This window comes from Natrix helvetica, assembly GCF_964273705.1.
Source record: "Natrix helvetica genome assembly, chromosome: 4".
Lineage (NCBI taxonomy): Eukaryota > Metazoa > Chordata > Lepidosauria > Squamata > Natricidae > Natrix > Natrix helvetica.
In genome coordinates, this window is record NC_138550.1 from 82,516,617 (window position 1) to 82,535,228 (window position 18,612).

Below are 18,612 nucleotides of genomic sequence, written 5' to 3' on the forward strand. Positions count from 1 at the left end.
CCCCTTTTATGACCTCCTAACAAAGCAAAGTCAGTGGGGAAGCCAGATTCACTTAACAGCCTTGATACTAACTTAACAACTGCAGTGATTCGTTTAACAAATGTGGCAAGAAATGTCATAAAATGAAGCAAAATTCATTTAACAAATATCTCACCTAGCAGCAGACATTTTCAGCTCAATTGTGTTCGTAAATCGAACTACCTTTTGAAGTAAAATGAAACCTTTTTACCATTCCAGATAAAATGAACGTACCTGCTTGTAATTTTGTTCTATTTTAAAAGAACATTGATAGATAATGCGTTGTCAGATCATTGTCAACTCTTAGCAACCTGTAGGACAGTCCAATATGATTTGTCTACCCTAGCTGTTCAGTTTTTATTACTGCATTAATTGAATCCATTCTCCTTGCTGTTCATGTTCTTTTCCTTTCAACATAGACCAGGCTAGCAGGAGGATCAGAGGCTAAATGGCCTTCTTGTTTTTGCTGCCCTACATAAGGAGATAGATGGTTTATTGACTTTAATATGCATGGCTGGGAGCCTGCCTGCCTTTTGGAGATTACAAGTGGGGCTAGTCTGAAGTAGACTCAGCTGCCACTCAATAACATGTCAGATGCTGTTTTCCTTTTGAAAGGCAACTATAGAAGATCCAAACCCACCAATTAGAGAGGAAGTTCAAAGCAATATCATTAAAAAAACCCTACAAATTAAGCAGCATTGACTATAATAAATGTTTTGTAGAGTGAATTATAATGGTTAAAGTATATTTTTAAAAAAGATTATATAAATACTTATGATCCATATTGCTATCTAAATGAAAACTTTGTGTCCACAATGTGAAGCTTAGCTTAAATGCCTTCAATTTCTAAAACATCCCATCCTGTTAGGGAGAGAGGGCATTTGAGGGTGGCATAGAAAAAGTATTCATATTCTTTATTACTGGAGTCAGAGTGAGAGGAGAAAACTGTACTGTAGCCCTATTCTGAAGCATTGCTAGAAAAACAGGATATCTGTTTATATCTGTTCAGAGAAAAATCTTAATTATAAATATTATACATGGCTAATTCTGTAATTTTATATATATAACATTATTTTATACACAGCTATATAAATTAATGGTATGTTCTTAAATTTCAAAAGAGTAATATTTGAGTTATAATCAAAATTGCATTATAAAAAATATCTGAGGTTACACATTATATTGAACTGTTGCTTTTAATTATAGTTTATTGAATAAACTATGATAGTTTCACATTACATGTAATCATAAATCATGTCTATAAACAGCAGTAGCTGGGATCACACAACATAATAAGCCAAAAGCACACAAAAACCACGTCGTGAAACTAATGACTGATTTATTGGCCAAGACCACAATTTAACTTTTAAAGTCCCTATGTGGAGGAGGGAGGAAGAATATAGTTTCCAGTTTAATTTTAATTATAAAATGCTTTTGTGCCATGTTTAAATGAGACTTTTCATCAGTAATGCTCATGCACAGTTGTTGATTAACAGATTAACAGAGTTGGAAGAGATCTTGTAGGTCATCTTGTCCAACCCCACCACCAAAACAGTGATGAAGCTCCCACAACTTCTGAATGCAGGATGTTCCATTGGTTGATTGTTCTCACTGTCAGAAAATTCCTCCTCCTTTCTAGATGGAATGTCTCCTTGACCAGTTTCCATCCATTATTCCTTGTCTTGGCCTTCAGGTGCTTTGGAAAACAGATTGACTTTCTCCTCTCTGTGACAGCCCTTCAAATATTGGAATACTGCTATCATGTCTCCCCTGATCCTTCTCTTCACTAGACTAGCCACACCCAGATTAAAAGGCCCTAAAAATAATATACCATTCTTTTATTACACTGATATTTTTTTCTAGCAAGCAATTATTGAATTTTGCTCGTCTTGATGTATTCAATTGTGAGTAAAAAAGACACAATAAATGAATTGGTGCTTGGCATTAGAGACTTTGATGCACAGGTCACTCAAGGTGTTTAGGTTAAACTATAAACGCTTCACATTGATATAAAAGGTACATTTGTATTCTTTCCGTTGGCGAGAATGGTTGGCCACATTATTAAATTATGAAAGAGACTGTCAATTGCTTTTTGAAAACTACAAAGTTGATATTTGCTGCTTGTTATACTGATCTTAAAGCTATGTTCTGCTTTCAAGCCAATGAAGCTTGATGATGGTAGGTTAAGTTGAGAGAAGGAAGATAAACTTATAAGATGAATGATAATATACTTTACCTCAAGCTCAACTCCTAATAACTTTAATAAACAACAATATACTTCATTGGTAGCAATATGAAAATATTTTATTATTGCCTTCTTCTAGAACATTTTTAGACAGTCTACCTGACAGACCTGGGATTTCCAAGAAGTCTTATATCAAAGTACTAAGTAGTAAGACTGGTCTTGCCTAGTTTTCTTGAAATCATCCATGACCAGTTAGTTGACGAACAGTGATATATAGTTGTGTGAAGACATTGTGAAGACAAACTTGAACATTGGGCACTATCTAATAAAATGAAATTCAATGGTGAAATGAGTAAGGTTCTACATTTAGGCAACAAAAATGGAATGCACAGGTACAGTATAGGTGGTACCTTGCTCAGTAGTAGTAACTGTGAAAGGGATCTTGGAGTCCTAGTGGACAACCATTTAAATATGAGCCAGCAGTGTGCAGGAGCTGCCAAAAAAGCCAACACAGTTCTAGGCTGCATCAACAGAGGGATAGAATCAAGATCACGTGAAGTGTTAATACCACTTTATAATGCCTTGGTAAGGCCACACTTGGAATACTGCATTCAGTTCTGGTCGCCACGATGTAAAAAAGATGTGGAGACTCTAGAAAGAGTGCAGAGAAGAGCAACAAAGATGATTAGGGGAATGGAGACTAAAACATATGAAGAACGGTTGCAGGAACTGGGTATGTCTAGCTTAAGAGAAAGAAGGACTAGGGGAGACATGATAGCATTGTTCCAATATCTAGGGGGTTGCCACAAAGAAGAGGGAGTCAAACTATTCTCCAAGGCACCTGAGGGTAGAACAAGAAGCAATGGGTGGAAACTAATCAAGGAGAGAAGCAACTTATAACTGAGGAGAAATTTCCTGACAGTTAGAACAATTAATCAGTGGAACAGCTTGCCTCCAGAAGTTGTGAATGCCCCAACACTGGAAGTCTTTAAGAAGATGTTGGATAGCTATTTGTTTGAAACGGTATAGGGTTTCCTGCCTAGGCAGAGGGTTGGACTAGAAGACCTCCAAGGTCCCTTCCAACTCTACTATTGTATTGTATTGTAAGAGATTTTATTAGCTGCCTAAAATGAAAGCTTATTGCAATTGTCTTTAAAGAGATGAATATTCCTACAGTCCCCTTTACTGTCTGCAGTGCAAACTGGCAAAAATGTAGGCAGCCAAGTAGGCATAAAAGGTAGCCTGCTATGTTTATAGTTGTTAAAATAACTGTGTGTTATAACGTGCTTTTCGATGGAAAGGTTAATGATGCTTATCAGATAGCAGACTAAAATAGAAATACTGTAATTAAGAAAGATGGCCTTCTATTCATGTATTGCAGGAACAATTAAGTTCACTATAGAGCCCTTACTAGGCCAATTTAAATAGGAAAGTATGAAGCTTTGATGAATGTTCAAATAGAGTATCCTCTTAAAAATCCTTTGGAGAACTATCCCTTCCTTCTATAATCAGATTGAACATGCTTTTTTGTGATTCTTTGCTCATGTTCTTCCTCCCTTCTACAAAGGATAAAGATTAAAAAGACCCTTCCTCAGTGAATGCTGTGGGGAAAGAGTAGTGCAGTCCTCACAAAGCCAAGAGCTTGGACTACATGCAGGTCACACTAGTACAAAACTGAATGGATTAATTTCCATTGCAGTCATAGTTAACATTAAATGCAAAGATGATAGTAGTGGCAGTTGCCATTCCAGTCTTGTTACATCCTTCAGCAATACAGAATATTTAAAGAGAGGTTTAATTTCCTGTTTGGTACATGAAATTAGATTGCTAGAAGAGATTAAGCTGGTATGTTGCAAACATTGGTTTCTTCTTTCAAGATAACTGATACATCAGAATATGATGTCTGGAGGACCGTTCTGCTCTGTGAAGGGTTTTGAAAGGATATTTGGCTGTTTTCTTGTTACAGTGCAATAATCTCCCCCCACTCCTGTGGATATATAGGACGGAGAGAGGGAGAGAGAGAAGGAGAGGCACAAAGCCAGCTGGATGATTTTATGCTAGTCACTTTTTCTCAGCCCGAGGAAGAGTGGCCTTTTTAGTCAATGCAAAGTGTCTTTTACATGTAAGCGTGTATGCATGTGTGCATGCATGTACAAACACAAATAGAAACATAAACACATTCCTGCATAGATATATACAGACTATTGGATGAATCATATTAATTCATCAGGTCTTCACAAATTCCATGTCATTTATTAACTTTCATTTAGCTCCTAGCTCGTTTTCTTTACTGAATCATTCAAAACAATGGGCGAATCTGAAACTTAGCTGTGAGTTACTAAATTCTGCTGTATTTGTACAGAAAAGCTTGAGTAGATCATGGTGTTATTGGGGATGGAATGAAATAGACATTTTTAGATACCAGAATCAATTACACCAAGGTCCTCTGTTCCGGCAGGAACAGAGATTCAACCTGATTGGTTGAAGGGTCTGACAACTCCCTATCAAAGGGCTGCTGTCAGACTGAACCTTCGCTGGATTGTACATAGTTGACTTCTGTTAATAAAGAGCTGTTGCTGCCTAAGCCTGAGTGTGCCTTTCCTTTACCCAATCTAACACTGGCGGTGAGGATGGGATTAGAGGCTTTGCACGTAGGGCATCCTGGAATTGTCAGGATGAAGTCTTTGGCCAGGAGTTACGTGTAGTGGCCTAACATGGACAGGGAGATAGAAGAATGGGTGGCTACCTGCACACCATGCCAGGAGTCCGGACCAGCTCCCCCAGAGGCACCTGCTAAGGAGTGGGAGCGACCTCAAGCACCATGGTCTAGGTTACACATAGATTTCGCTGGCCCAGTTCATGGCCAGACTTTCATGGTAGTTGTGGACACCTACTCGAAATGGCTAGAAGTAGTCCTCATGACCTCTACCACAGCAGAAGTGGTCATCAAGGCACTACAGAGACTTTTCTCTACTCACGGCCTGCCTGATGTCTTGGTCTCTGACAACGGGCCCCAATTTATGGCCATGCAGTTTGAGACCTACTTAGCAGCGCAGGGAATCAGACATGCCCTGGTCGCTTCATTCCATCCGGTCTCCAATGGTCATGCGGAGAGAATGGTGAGATCTGCAAAAGAGGCCCTATCCAGGATGGACCTGGGAGATTGGCAAACATGGGTTGATCAATTCCTCCTCATACAGCATATCACGCCATGTGCTACCACTGAGAGAAGCCCTTCTGAGCTTCTAATGGGTTGCTGGCTAAGGTCCCACTTAGACTGGTTACACCCAAACTACTCTGCCGCATCACCCCCAGATTCGACAAGCAAAATAAGGAACTTTAGTGTAGGGGATTCAGTTTACGCCCATAACTATGCCGGTGGAACTCTGTGGATTCCTGCCACGGTAATAGGCATCACCGGACCTCACTCTTACCTAGTAGAGCTTGAGGATGGTCGGAATTGGAGACGGCACATTGACCAACTCTGTGGCCGCCTCTCCAGCTCCAATCTTAGGCCACCAGAGGTAACTCCTGCACAAGTTAGCCAAAGCCCTACCCAAAAGGAGCATGAAGTCACTCCTTCCACAGACAACTCAAGCCCAAAGGTACCAGGGCACTCATCTGTTAGTGTTGCAGGCCTGCAGCGAGCTCCGAGCGAACCAGCTCTAGAAGCTCCAACCACGGCCTGGGAAAAGTTCCAGGAGCTTCCACCAGGTGAAGCCATAGAGTCAATAGGTCAGTCCGACCTGACTGAAGAACACCCACCAATTGAACTGCACAGGTCTGGGCGAGCCACCAGAAAGCCCGCCTACCTGCGTGACTACATCACAAGTCGGTTGATCCCATCTAAGAGGGGAGGGATGTTAGATACCAGAATCAGTTACAATGGTTTACAGCAAGGTCCTCTGTTCCGGCGGGAACAGAGATTCAAAGGGTCTGACAGCTCCCTATAAAAGGGCTGCTGTCAGACTGAACCTTTGCTGGATTGTACATAGTTGACTTCTGTTAATAAAGAGCTGTTGCTGCCTAAGCCTGAGTGTGCTTTTCCTTTACCCGCTCTAACAGACATGTCCTGTGATTAAATTTTAGAAGGAGATTATTACATGTATTAACAAGATAATCATATCCTTTTGAATTCTCTTCTTACTGCAAGGAAAGTGCTTCTCACCAAAGTGATTGCTATGTAGTACCGTATTTTTTGGAGTATAAGATGCACTTCCCCCCCGAAAGAGGGTGAAAATTTGGGTGCGACTTATACACCGAATGTAGCCCTGCCCACCCACCAGCCCCCACCCTTTGGCCTCTGCCTCCCAGCAATTTACCTCCTTGCAGCAAGCGGGGAAAATGGGGCTTGCAGAGGTAGCGATAGGCTATGGCAATCCCTGCAGCCTGAAACAGCTGATCAGGAGGCCCCTGCTGAAACTGAAATTGAAAGTGAAACTTGCTGTTTGCTGCAGGGAGACAAATTGCTGGAAGGCAGGGATAGATTTTTTTTCTTATGCTAATCAGACTAAACTGAAACAGGCTGTTGTTTGTTGCAAGGAGGTATGTCAATAACTATAGATGCCTATAGAATGTTTAATTTTTTAGACTTATTTTTTAAAGGCTGCTTTATTATTTTCTAGACAACAAAATGAAGAAGCTTTTTAAAATAAATGCTTGATCTGGAGAGGCCCAGTGTTATTGTATCTTCTTTTAAAAAGCAGAGATGTATGCTTCTAGAAAGCCATATCAATTTTAACAGCATCTATATAAGTATAGTCTGAAATGTAACACCACAAGCAGTGTATATCATCTGTACTGTTTGCTGTTTGCTGTTTGCTGCAAGGAGGCAAATTGCTGGGAGGCAGAGGCAGATTTCCCCCCCTTGTTTTCCTCCCCAAAAGCTAGGTGCATCTTATACTTTGGAGCGTCTTATACTCCAAAAAATATGGTATATACTTATAGCCAAAAAAAAATTCCAGCATTGGAATGATACACACACACACACACACACACACACACACACACACACTACTCAGTGATCTGCAGAAGTGATGTTACCAACAATTGAATTGCTTTTTTTTTCGGAGTATAAGATGCAACAAGGTTTTGAAGAGGAAATTAAAAAAAAAAAGTTTTTGCACTATTCAAACCTCCCAAAAATGGCCCATTTTTAAAAAGAAGGGTATGAATAACCCTTAGGAGGCTTGTAGAGTGCTCCTGGGGGGTGGGGGTGGAGGCAAAAATGAGCAAAAAACCGCCCTGTTTTTGTAAAAAAAAAAGGGGCATGGATAGCCTTTAGGAAGCTTATAGAGTGCTGCTGGGGGCTGGGGGGCATAAAATGGCCAGTTTTATGCTCATTTCTGCCCTCCCCAGCCCCCAGGAGCTCTCTGAAAGCCTTTTAAAAGCTATGCACGACCATTTTGGTGAAGGGGCGGCGTTTCGAGAGGCAAAAAATGCTGTATTCAGTGTATAAGATGCACCAGATTTTCAGCCTCTCTTTTGAGGGAAAAAGGTGTGTCTTATACTCCAAAAATAAGGTACTTTATTGATGTACATTAGAAATGGATGATTATAAAGAAATATGACCTCAGTCTTCAATGTGCTTGTGTAGAATATGTATGAATATACTGTTTTCATTTCTTTCTTTTTCTCTTCTATTTTCTTTTGATTTTCTGTTACTTTATATATTTGTTTTCTTTATATTTTGTATTATATTAATAAATGATATAATAAATATTTAAATGAGAATTGGCAGATTCACCATTAAGGAAGAAGTGTAGTATAATTTGCCATTCTGCTTCTTGGAATTCTGGTTGATAATCTGATGACATGCATCAAGTAACAGAGTTGTACGGTACATGTTGAATCTACTTGAGACTTTATTTAATATGTTGATCTTTCATAACAACCACAGCCTAGTCTGTGGGCGTAATGTCCTCAATAGGAAAAGTTCTTATGAGTTCAGTAATGGTCTGGAACTTTAATGACCTTGAGACATCTACTAGAAAAAATATACAGAAGAACGATCATGTCGGATAAAAATGGCTTTAGAAATACAGGATGTGATGTCATACTGGCCAGCAAAAGCTGCCAGTTTTCAAATATAGTCTAGGTGTTTTTTTTAAAAACAACAACACACGATATAAAAGTTCTGGTGTACATTGTGCTTTCATAAGAAAGGTCATTGTGTTATAATGGTTTTACTTTATTTTATTTTTTATTTTAACTGTGACATGGATGTTCGTGATCCTGGAGCACAAGGGCAGTTAAAATAACCATAATTCAAGTGAGAGTTTTCTCTACAGTTCCAAAGATAGCAGTAACAGTGTGTGAGGTGGTAATATTCACCTTGTGAAATGAAGCATTGACTCCTGGTGAAATGAAACCATTACCTCTTGTTTTTTCATAATAGCATAGACTTCACCAACTGATGCTCTCTGATTGTTGTTGCGACCGCATCTTCCAGAATTCCTAGTCAATGTGGCCAAAGACACCACATTTTGAAAGTGTGGAGCAAAGGGCAAGTGTGAAAACTTCAAAGTGGTTTGTGAATTAAACATTGTTTGGAGCTAAAATTGGCTACACTTCTATACGGGTGCATATGATAGTTTTTCACCTTGAAGACATCATCTGGGATTCTCCTTCCTGAAAATTACTGTTTCACCTGCTTCTGAGAAACTCAATTGTCTCTTGATGTTGCTTCTAGAAATTATTTATTTATTTGCAGAATGTATTCTAAAAAAATTCTAAAAAGGCTTTACTCCACAGAGTGTACAACAGCAACAGTATACAAACAAACACAGCAAATAATACCTATACCTATAAAGAGGTCGCCTTTTTAAAAGAGTCTCTACCTGTTCAAACAAGTCCAGCATGATGATCATGTTGTAGATCTTGTCAACCAAAAAAATGACAGCTGGTGGAGACCAGAAGTTGAGTATTTTCCACAGTAGCTTCTGCTCTATGGAACCCTTTAGGGATCACAATGACCCCAACCCTGTTAGCCTTTTGCAAGGCCCTTAAAAACCTGGCTATGTTCACGAGCATAGGAGGCTGAAGGTGTCAAGGGCCTTATTTCCTGGCTGTATTGTAATCTGGCCAAGTAGTATCTTGTATATTTAATTTGGATATTTTATAGAGTTCTTATTGGTTTTACTACTTGTACTGTTTTAAAATGTTTTTTAATATTTTCAACTGTAACATGTTTTTTTGAATTGTAAGCGCGCCCTAGCGTCATTGGCTAAGATAGACAGCCATGGAAATTAGTTAAATAAACACACAAATAAATAAAAGACGTTTTAAATATTGAGTTTCCTTTTAACCATGGTGAGTAACAGCTAGTGAAATCTTAGCTAAGGTATAGCAACGCTGAGATTGCTGATTTACAGAACGTTGAATAATTTGGTGTGTATACTGGAATAATACCTTGAAGACAAAAATTCAGGAAGGCATCACCCCTATCCTCTGAGATTCAGCATTATTCTATACTTTTTATTTTGGTTTTAAATCCAACTGGTTCACTGATAACCATTCCATGTTCACTGTGATGTGCTTTCTTGAAGGTTGTTGAATATCTTGGCTTTTCCAGGAAAAAGAAATGTCTTAGGTTACATTCCGTCACGAATCAAAGAATAATACTGGGGACATCAAATACTACTGTAGTGAGTCTGTCGTAGGGCAACACAAAACATAATCTTGAATTATTTCACTTGGTTCAGTTCCTACATCTGCAATTAAATATTAGGGTTGCACATCAAACTGGAAAGGAGCTCTTCCGTCAACCTGGGAAAGCCACAACTTTCCAGGCTACACTGCTGCACAAATAGACCAATATTTTATACTAAATGGACGAATATTCTTATATACTTACATAGATTTGTACATGTTCCAAAGCAGGGAGTTTGGCAAATTTTAACTACAATGCACAGCAGTCGGAAAAAAATTGTACTACAGTTCCTCAACCCCTAATGGGACTTTTGATATTTTGTAAAATTTTCCATCGTGAGGGATTAAGATTCTTCCATTTGAGATTTCTCAGCAGATACATAGGATATGTATCTCAGCAGCAGCCATTCTCAAACAAACAGTCAGTGCTGCTTCATTAAACTACTTGAATTAAAAATATTTACTCATTGCATTGGGATCATATGTTATTTTTGGCAATGAGGACAAAGATGTTTCCCACCTTGATTCTTCCTGGCAGCAAACTCTCCCTGACTGGCTGGTTGCCTGTCTGGTACACTTCCCAGACAATGACCAATGTCGTCAAATTATTCTGCAATGCCTAATCTGGGATCTGCCATTTATATTAAAATTATTTTTATTTTTAAATTACATGTTTATATAATAAATGTATACAATAAAATTTATATACATTTAATATAATTTATGCTAAATATAATTTGAAATACCTATTGTATAAAGGTATTTACTTGATTTACAACAATTCATTTAGTGATAGTTCAAAGATACAATGGTACTGAAAAAAAAGTGACTTACGACCATTTTCCATACTTACAACCATTGCAGCATCCCCATGGTCACAGGATCAAAATTCAGACACTTGGCAACTGACTCATTAATGATGGTTGCAGGGTCACGGGATCATGGGATCACCTTTTACTGATCAAGTCAAGTGGGGAGCCAGATTTACTTAACAACCGTGTTACTTAATCATTGCAGTGATTAACAACTGTGACAAGAAAGGTTGTAAATTGGGGCAAAATTCATTTAACAAATGTTTCACTTAGCAACAGAAACTTTGGGCTCAGTTGGGGTTGTAAGTTGAGGATTACCTGTAAAAGTTATGAAATATATTTTTAAAAGTGACTTTTTGTTAGGGAAGCAACAAGTTTTGTGACAGACTAGAAGCTCTCTATGTATTTTTTTTTTGTGCTGAAAATGGATAAAAATTGTGATTTTTGGATTTATCAATTAAAATGAGCTGTACCTGGGAAGAAGGGAACTACATAATGTGATTTTCAAGGTAAAAAACAGCATCAAGCATGTCTACAAGTTCTGTAAAGAAGATGGGAGGTTGCTTTTCTTTTCTTCCCACTCCATTATTTGAACATTTTTTCTTTATCTTTCTTCCTTTCTTAATTTCACTTATTTTTTAACTTTATAAAACATTTCACACTGAGACATATACAAATTATTTTTCCATGGAAAATGACATCATTATCTGTATAATAATGTTTTTCTGTTATTTTGCCAGCAATTGTTCCATCTTTCTAGACCGCTGTTGTAGTCTTTCCCAGTATTCTACCTAGTATTCTCAACTACTTACCTTAATATTCTTGTTATCAACAGATATGAACATTTCATATTAAGAACTGCTCTTGGCTCAGAAAATAAAGCATTTTGGCTTATAAGAAATTTTCCTGTCTCTCTGAAGTTGCACAAACTACCCATCTTTCCATCATGTCTGATTGGCAGTAGAAAACCATGCATTGCCTTTTGTAGCCTAACACCTATTAATTTCTTCGGTGGCTTTCCTTTGAGGGCCATTAGTATTGATTTCCTGATCCTATATTGTTAAAGGTAGATGCTTATTACCTTGAGATGCCATTTTTAAATTAAGGCTCACTCACTCCCACATACTAGGGAATGATTACAGCAATCTACTTTGACTTGTTTACAGATAGTGGTTAGATAATGATTTTATCTGATTGCTTTTAACAGCCAAGGAGCAAGATGAGATTCTATATTGCTGATGGGTATATATTATGTACTGGAAGTCATAAAACCTTATTGTAGATGCCAATCCATTACAATTTTAAATTGGTCTTAGGACTGATAAGGATGACAGTTATCTATCTAATTCGTTTGGAAGGAAATAGAAAACAAAGCACATACATTGATATCTCACTTTTCCCCCAAAAATACAATTAAGCTACCAGTATATATATCATTTATCATATTAAGCTACCAGTATATATTACTGTAAATTAGTAAAAGTCAGTTTCCTCATTGCAAGAATACTTTATCCATGCGTAGCAAAGAATAAGGATTACTAATATTTCCTTAGTTGTTGTTTTGGTTTTCATAAATCTTTGTTATTTTTGTTGTATACCCTGTGATTGAAGTAATATTATTGGTGGAATCTAAATTATCTTGCAACATCTTTATTTGAGTAAAATGCCTATTAATCATAAGAACTATTTTCTTATTTTCATGAAGTCTCTGTTCTTTGTAAGATTCCAAAATTTGTTCAAAGAGGAATAATTTTTCCCAAAGAGAGATCGGTGTTGGGCACATAAATAAACATTTAGACAAGGATCTGAACAGCTGCATTATATGGAGTGACATGAATCCTCCAAGTTTAATCTGGATGAGGTCAAGGAACTAACCCAGCTTTCCAGTGTGTGGGGAAAAACTGATTTTCTCGAGACTATACCAGTGAACATTTGACGTTTTTGATTTATTAGCTCTTTCTCTTTGGCTTTAAAAAAGGAAATGCTGAATTGGTCAGTCAAAACATTTGGTTTGTCTGGAGGTAGTTAATTAAACTCAGCAACCAACGTCCGGGTTAGGTTTATTTAGTAGCCACCCACTGTAAAACCAACCTTTGCATTGCATCATTACAGTGTCAGACCTTCCATAATTTCTCCAGTGAACTATTCCTTCTGGAAAAACTGAGCTGAGACATTATCTCATGATGAATGATTAGCAAAAAACCTACAAGGAGTAAACAGCCACACAAGGTCAGGGTGTCATATAGTTCTACAATGTGATTCCTGGCCAATCATTTTAGAATTGTTATAAATCAAACACAAATATTTCTGGTTTTTTTTTATTTATGCTTCATGACCAAGTACTAAAATTATACAGTAGGAGTTCTGGTCACAACCATTATTAGTTCCATAACTTTGGTCACGACCCGATTTCGTTATGACCTGAACCTAATTTTGGAAATTTGGCACTTACCAAAAAAAAAAAAAAAAAAAAGGCTGAGGAGGGAAAACCAGCCGCAAAACAAAAAGAAATGTGATTTTTTTAGTTGGAATCCAATTGAGTCATGGTCAGAAGCATTCATGACCAGAGGTTCTACTGTATCCTACTCAGTTTCTGATGTTTATATGTACAAATTTCCTCTATTGGCTTGCTTTGTATTCTAGTATTTAATAATTGCTCTCTGTAAACGTAAGAGGTTCCATTTAGCTGCTGTGGGTAAATTACCTTCTGAAACCTATAGTTGCCATGAATTTATATAGCTGTTTAAGCTTATAACCTGTCTCCAAATTTTGTAGCAATGAGTTTCAGAAGTTTTAATGTGCTGAATTGAAAAAGTGCTTATTCTACATGACTCAAACCTTTTGAAGCAAATTGAATTATACAAATTTTTGTTCTCTAATGTACCTCAAGTTGGGGAGGAGAATTATATACCCCATAATTTATTTCCCCCTTCCCTCTTAAGCATTTTTCATCCCTAAATTCCCTGGAAAATCATCAAGTAATAATCTTCCCTTCGCTTGGAAATACATACTTGGTAAAGGTTTGCTCTTTCAAACTAATGTTTTGAAACTCAGGGCAGTCAGAGGTGAAAGGAACACTTTCTACACGAAGGCTTCTGCGGTCATTGTAGAGTCATAGCCAAATTAACACTTGTTATTTTCTTCCATTGCATCATGGGTTCCCCACCACTCTACCATACTACGGTGTGACTCTTCTCCTGCAGCTGTTGGCAAAATACTATGTGAAGAGTCAGTCATTTTCTCTCTGGGCTTTGATGCTCTAAATCCTGTTCTTAAATCACTTTTTTTATCTGGGCAATCAGAGAGCAAGAGTATTATGTCAGATGAATAGTGTCAGGCTGCCAGCTTGCTAGTAATAAATTCACTTTCTTTCTATGCGCTTTGACACTGAATCATATTTATGGAAGTATGGAAAAGACTGTACTACTCAAATGTAGGTACAGTATATTCAGATATGTAAAGGAACATTAAGAGAACTTTAGAGCATGGAACAGGGAAATGGTCTTTAAATCTTTTTATCTTAAAAGTCAGACAACCAGAAATTCAGCACACAAATAGAAAAATAAGTTAAATTTTCCCACTCTAAAATGTTCATGAAAAATGAAAGCACACCAACTAAACTTTATATATTAAGCATACATATTAAGCAAACTTCTTTTGCGTGCCAGTTCCCCAGAGTTTCAATAGTGAAAAATACATTAATATTGCTTTATTCCATTATATGCACTACATGATGTTAATAAAAAAATATAAACCATTCACAAGTGCAATGTTTGTTTCCACCCACATACAACCATTTTTCCCTGTCTTGCTTGCTTTAAAACAAAATCACTGGATTCACCCAGGAGCATTTATCTCCCTTCTATTCTATGAATAGTTTAATTTTCCTCACTTTGTATGTTGAGATATATTTTCTTTTGGGGAGAAAGGGAAATCAAATTAGCTGAACACTTTCTTGAGATAGGCTATATTAATATTTTCTGCAAGTCTGATTGTGCTGTGTCTCCTCTACTTATACTCCACTGATTCAGGAAGGTATTTAGTTTAACTCAAGTGTATTTCCAAATGCATTACCTTGTTACAAGGTCAAAGAATGCATCAGCCTCCTTTGCCTATGTAAGTTTCTTGCATACAGGTAGCCCTCGTCTTACGATCACAATTGAGCCCAAAATTTCTGTTGCTAAGTGAGACATTTGTTAAGTGAGTTTTGCCCCATTTTACAATCTTTCTTGCCACAGTTGTTAAGTGAATTATTGCACTTGTAAAATCAGTAACATGGTTGTCAGGTGAATCTGGATACCCCATGGACTTTCCTTGTCCAAAGGTTGCAAAAGGTGATCATATGACCCCAGGACACTGCAATCGTCATAAATATGAACCAGTTCCAAACATCCGAATTTTGATCACGTGACCAAGAGGATGCTGCAATGGTCATATATAATATGAAAAACAATCAAAGTCGCTTTTTCAGTATTGTGCTGTTGTAAGTCGAGGACTATCTGTATTTGTGTCAAGGTCATATCTCTAATTGTCTACATATATAACTGTTTAAGGAATTAAAACAGTGCAAACCAAGCATAGCACCAGGTATATGGTACAATATACAAGGATACTTCTAGGTTCATGGTTCATAAAGCATATGTTTATATGTATCAATTATTATGTTATTTCCTCTTTAATAAATAGTTTATACTTTTGGTTAACAGTTTTGTCAGGCCTTGGGTGCTATCATGTAATGTATCCGCCTACCTGCCAAAGTAAAGCTTCTAAGATCTCATGTGAGAACTGAAATGTCATGAGGTTCCATGTGTGATTTTGCCATATTCATCTGACTAAATTTTATGGTTGTATTTTTTTGGAGCAACAGGTGCTATGCTACCTATGGGCTCCATATTGCTGACTTCTGTGGTAAGAAAACAGAGGATTACAAATGGAAGATAGTGATATTCTGGCTCATTTTTAAATTTTAGGAATAAAGAAATAGAAATGCACAAAAATATTACGTGGAAACAGTCCCTTTTCTGAGCTACATAAAATAATTTATGGGTCTTTTTTACTTTATTTGATTAAAAATTAGTAATCATATTTAGTAATATTTTGCTTGTGTTAATGTCTCTTCCTTTCTATTTTCTTGTCTCTGTTTAGGCTTTGAATAGAGGTATTGCAGCTGTTAAGGAAGATGCTGTGGAAATGCTGGCCAGCTATGGCTTGGCATACTCCCTCATGAAGTTTTTCACAGGACCGATGAGTGATTTCAAAAATGTGGGTCTGGTTTTTGTCAACAGTAAGAGAGACAGAACCAAAGCAGTTTTGTGTATGGTTGTAGCTGGTGCAGTGGCTGCAGTGTTTCATACCTTGATAGGTAAGTTTGCTTCATAGTTTTTATTGAAATAGCACTTCTGCTCAAATGATTGGCTGACACATAACTTCTTTTTGTTCATCCAGTTTCCTTAGGCATTTGTCCATTATAATTTTGCCAGAACTAGAACTTCCCTCCCTTACTCTCCAGATTTTGATTGAAGCCAGGTCTCTAAGCAGAACGCATCTTCATGTTGTCACCAATAACAAAATATATCTTATTTGGGTTCCAGGTTATTCCTTGGAGTCCTATCCCTTATTTCTGACCGGTTATTTAAACAAGATTGAAGTAGAAGTATTGAAAAATGTAGTGATATTTTGGCATAGAGTAAGCGCTAACTAAAATACTTGCAGCAATGGGTTTTTCTATCTCCACACCCTTGTAATCTTCATTTTGTAATAATAGTTTATATATGGGTAGAGGGAATGCATAAAAACTGGCATTAAACAATTGAAATGAAGGGGCTCCAGTATCCAACATTGGATACTGCTAAGTGTCACAGAGGAAAGAATGAAGTGCTGTTCTCTTTTTTTGCACACATTGTGTAATAGCATTTATTAATGTGAAAGCATTTTAGATCTCTATTAAAGTAAGAAAAAACCTCAGTGTCACTTACAGGTTTAAGAAATTAAAAACAAAACTAACTAAAGCATCAACAATTAAAGATAAAATATAAAATTGAGCATCTGTTCTATATGAGTGATAACACTTTTAACCATGCCATGTATTTTCTCAAATTATACTAGTGTGATAAGATTAACTGATGAAGCATTGAGGTGGTGTGCCACTTTTGATGTGGTAGCTTTCATCATGATAGTATGAGATCATTGTTTTTCAAAGCTGTAAATGCCAACAATTGGTTAGAGAATGTAATCCGAATCATGTGGGGATATTTTGTCAGTATAAATACATTCAGTACTCAGTTCCTTGATAAGATCTTGGAAGCAACTAATATTTTGAATATTGAAAGTGGAGAAAATTGGTCTATTGCAGCGATGGTTAACCTTTTTTGGCTCGCGTGCCATAAGTGGGAGCACAGGGGGGTCGTGTGCGGGCGTGCCGCACCCATAATGCAATGCGCGACCCCCCAGTGCGCATGCGTGCACTACAGGCGCTCCTCCCATTTTACATGCTTTTTCCGCCCTCCCCAGGCTCCAGAGGCTTTATAGGAGCCTGGGGAGGACGAAAACAGCCTCCCCCGCCCCCCCCCCGACACCCTCTGGAGGTGTCAGGAAAGCCTCTGGACAGTCCCTGAAGCCTTCGGAGTGCTCAAAATGACTCTCCGAGCAAACCGGAAGTCACTTCCTGTTTGCTTGGAGGGTCATTTTAAGCATTCTGAAGGCTTCAGGGAAGCCTCCGGACGGTCCCTGAAGCCTTCGGAGCGCTCAAAACGATCCTCCAAGCAAACAGGAAGTGACTTCCGGTTTGCTCGGAGGGTCGTTTTGACCATCAGGGAAGCTCATGAAGCCTCCGGAGGGCTTCCGGGGGAGGCGGGGGAGGCTCTTTTCGCCCTCCCCAGGCTCCTATAAAGCCTCTGGAGCTCGTGGAGGGCGAAAAATGGCTTTAAAAAAGGGTGAACTCAGCTGGCCAGCGCGCACATGCGCGCTGGCCAGCTGACAGGGCTGTGCCTTGCTTGCCCTGACAAAGGGCTCCGCGTGCCACCTGTGGCACGCGTGCCATAGGTTTGCCATCACTGGTCTATTGGCTTCAATGTAATTTTCTGACCTAACCCTGAATCTCTTTTGGTTTTACAAGTATGTTTCTTAAAAGAATAACAAAATGCTTTTAAGAACAGTAATAGCTTAGAGCAGGAGTCGCCAAACCCAATACTGGTCTGAGGCCTGTTAGGAACAGGACTGTATAGCTGGAGGCGAGTGGTGGGCAAGTGAGCAAAACTGAAACTATGCCTCCCTCCCACCCACCGCCCAGTTTGTGGAAAAATTGTCTTCCACAAAGCTAGCCCCTGGTGCCAAAAAGTTTGGGTACCACTTGCTTAGAGGATAACAGCTTTTTGAAAAACTATGGTTATACAGCTTATCCACTAAATCAGCAGTCCCCAACCTTTCTGGCTCCATGGATCAGCAGCAGTGGGGAGGGATGTTTCACATGTACAGTATAGATCCCGAGCAGGTGCAAATGAAGCTTCACACACTTGCCCACCCCTTGTGTGGCCCAGTTTCAAACAGGTCAGGGACCCATTCACTAAATCTTATGCATATATTTCAATCCTGTTTTTATATCATAAATTATATTCCCCAGCTCCTAATTAGGCAGCTAAGATACGACAATACCATCTTTCAGCAACGCTGGTAGACAAGATGGATGAGAGGAGACAGGGAGAAGGCTCAATGAGCTGAGTAAAAATAAGTGAAGAAGACATATCAGCTGATTAGCATCCTGAATTAGGAGTGAAGAATGAACAGTTATGGACAGTTACAATGGTGACTCATTCTGAGACAGAATTGATGATAAAACAATTGTCATCAAACAAAACATCGGTGCTACAAAAGAAGATTCTGAGCAATCAAAGTATCCAGTATCTTATCATGAGTAAATAGATCTTCTTGGAACCAAAATAGGTTTATTTT

At 38.2% G+C, this 18,612-nt stretch overlaps 1 protein-coding gene across 1 annotated transcript in view; it reads left to right on the plus strand.

Moving 5' to 3' along the window:
• ANKH (ANKH inorganic pyrophosphate transport regulator) overlaps window positions 1-18,612 on the plus strand; it is a 125,532-nt gene that overhangs the window by 74,253 nt on the left and 32,667 nt on the right. The window contains exon 2 of the mRNA XM_081950258.1: window positions 15,811-16,027. Coding sequence (XP_081806384.1) covers window positions 15,811-16,027 — 217 coding nt within the window. The remainder of the gene's footprint in view (window positions 1-15,810; window positions 16,028-18,612) is intronic.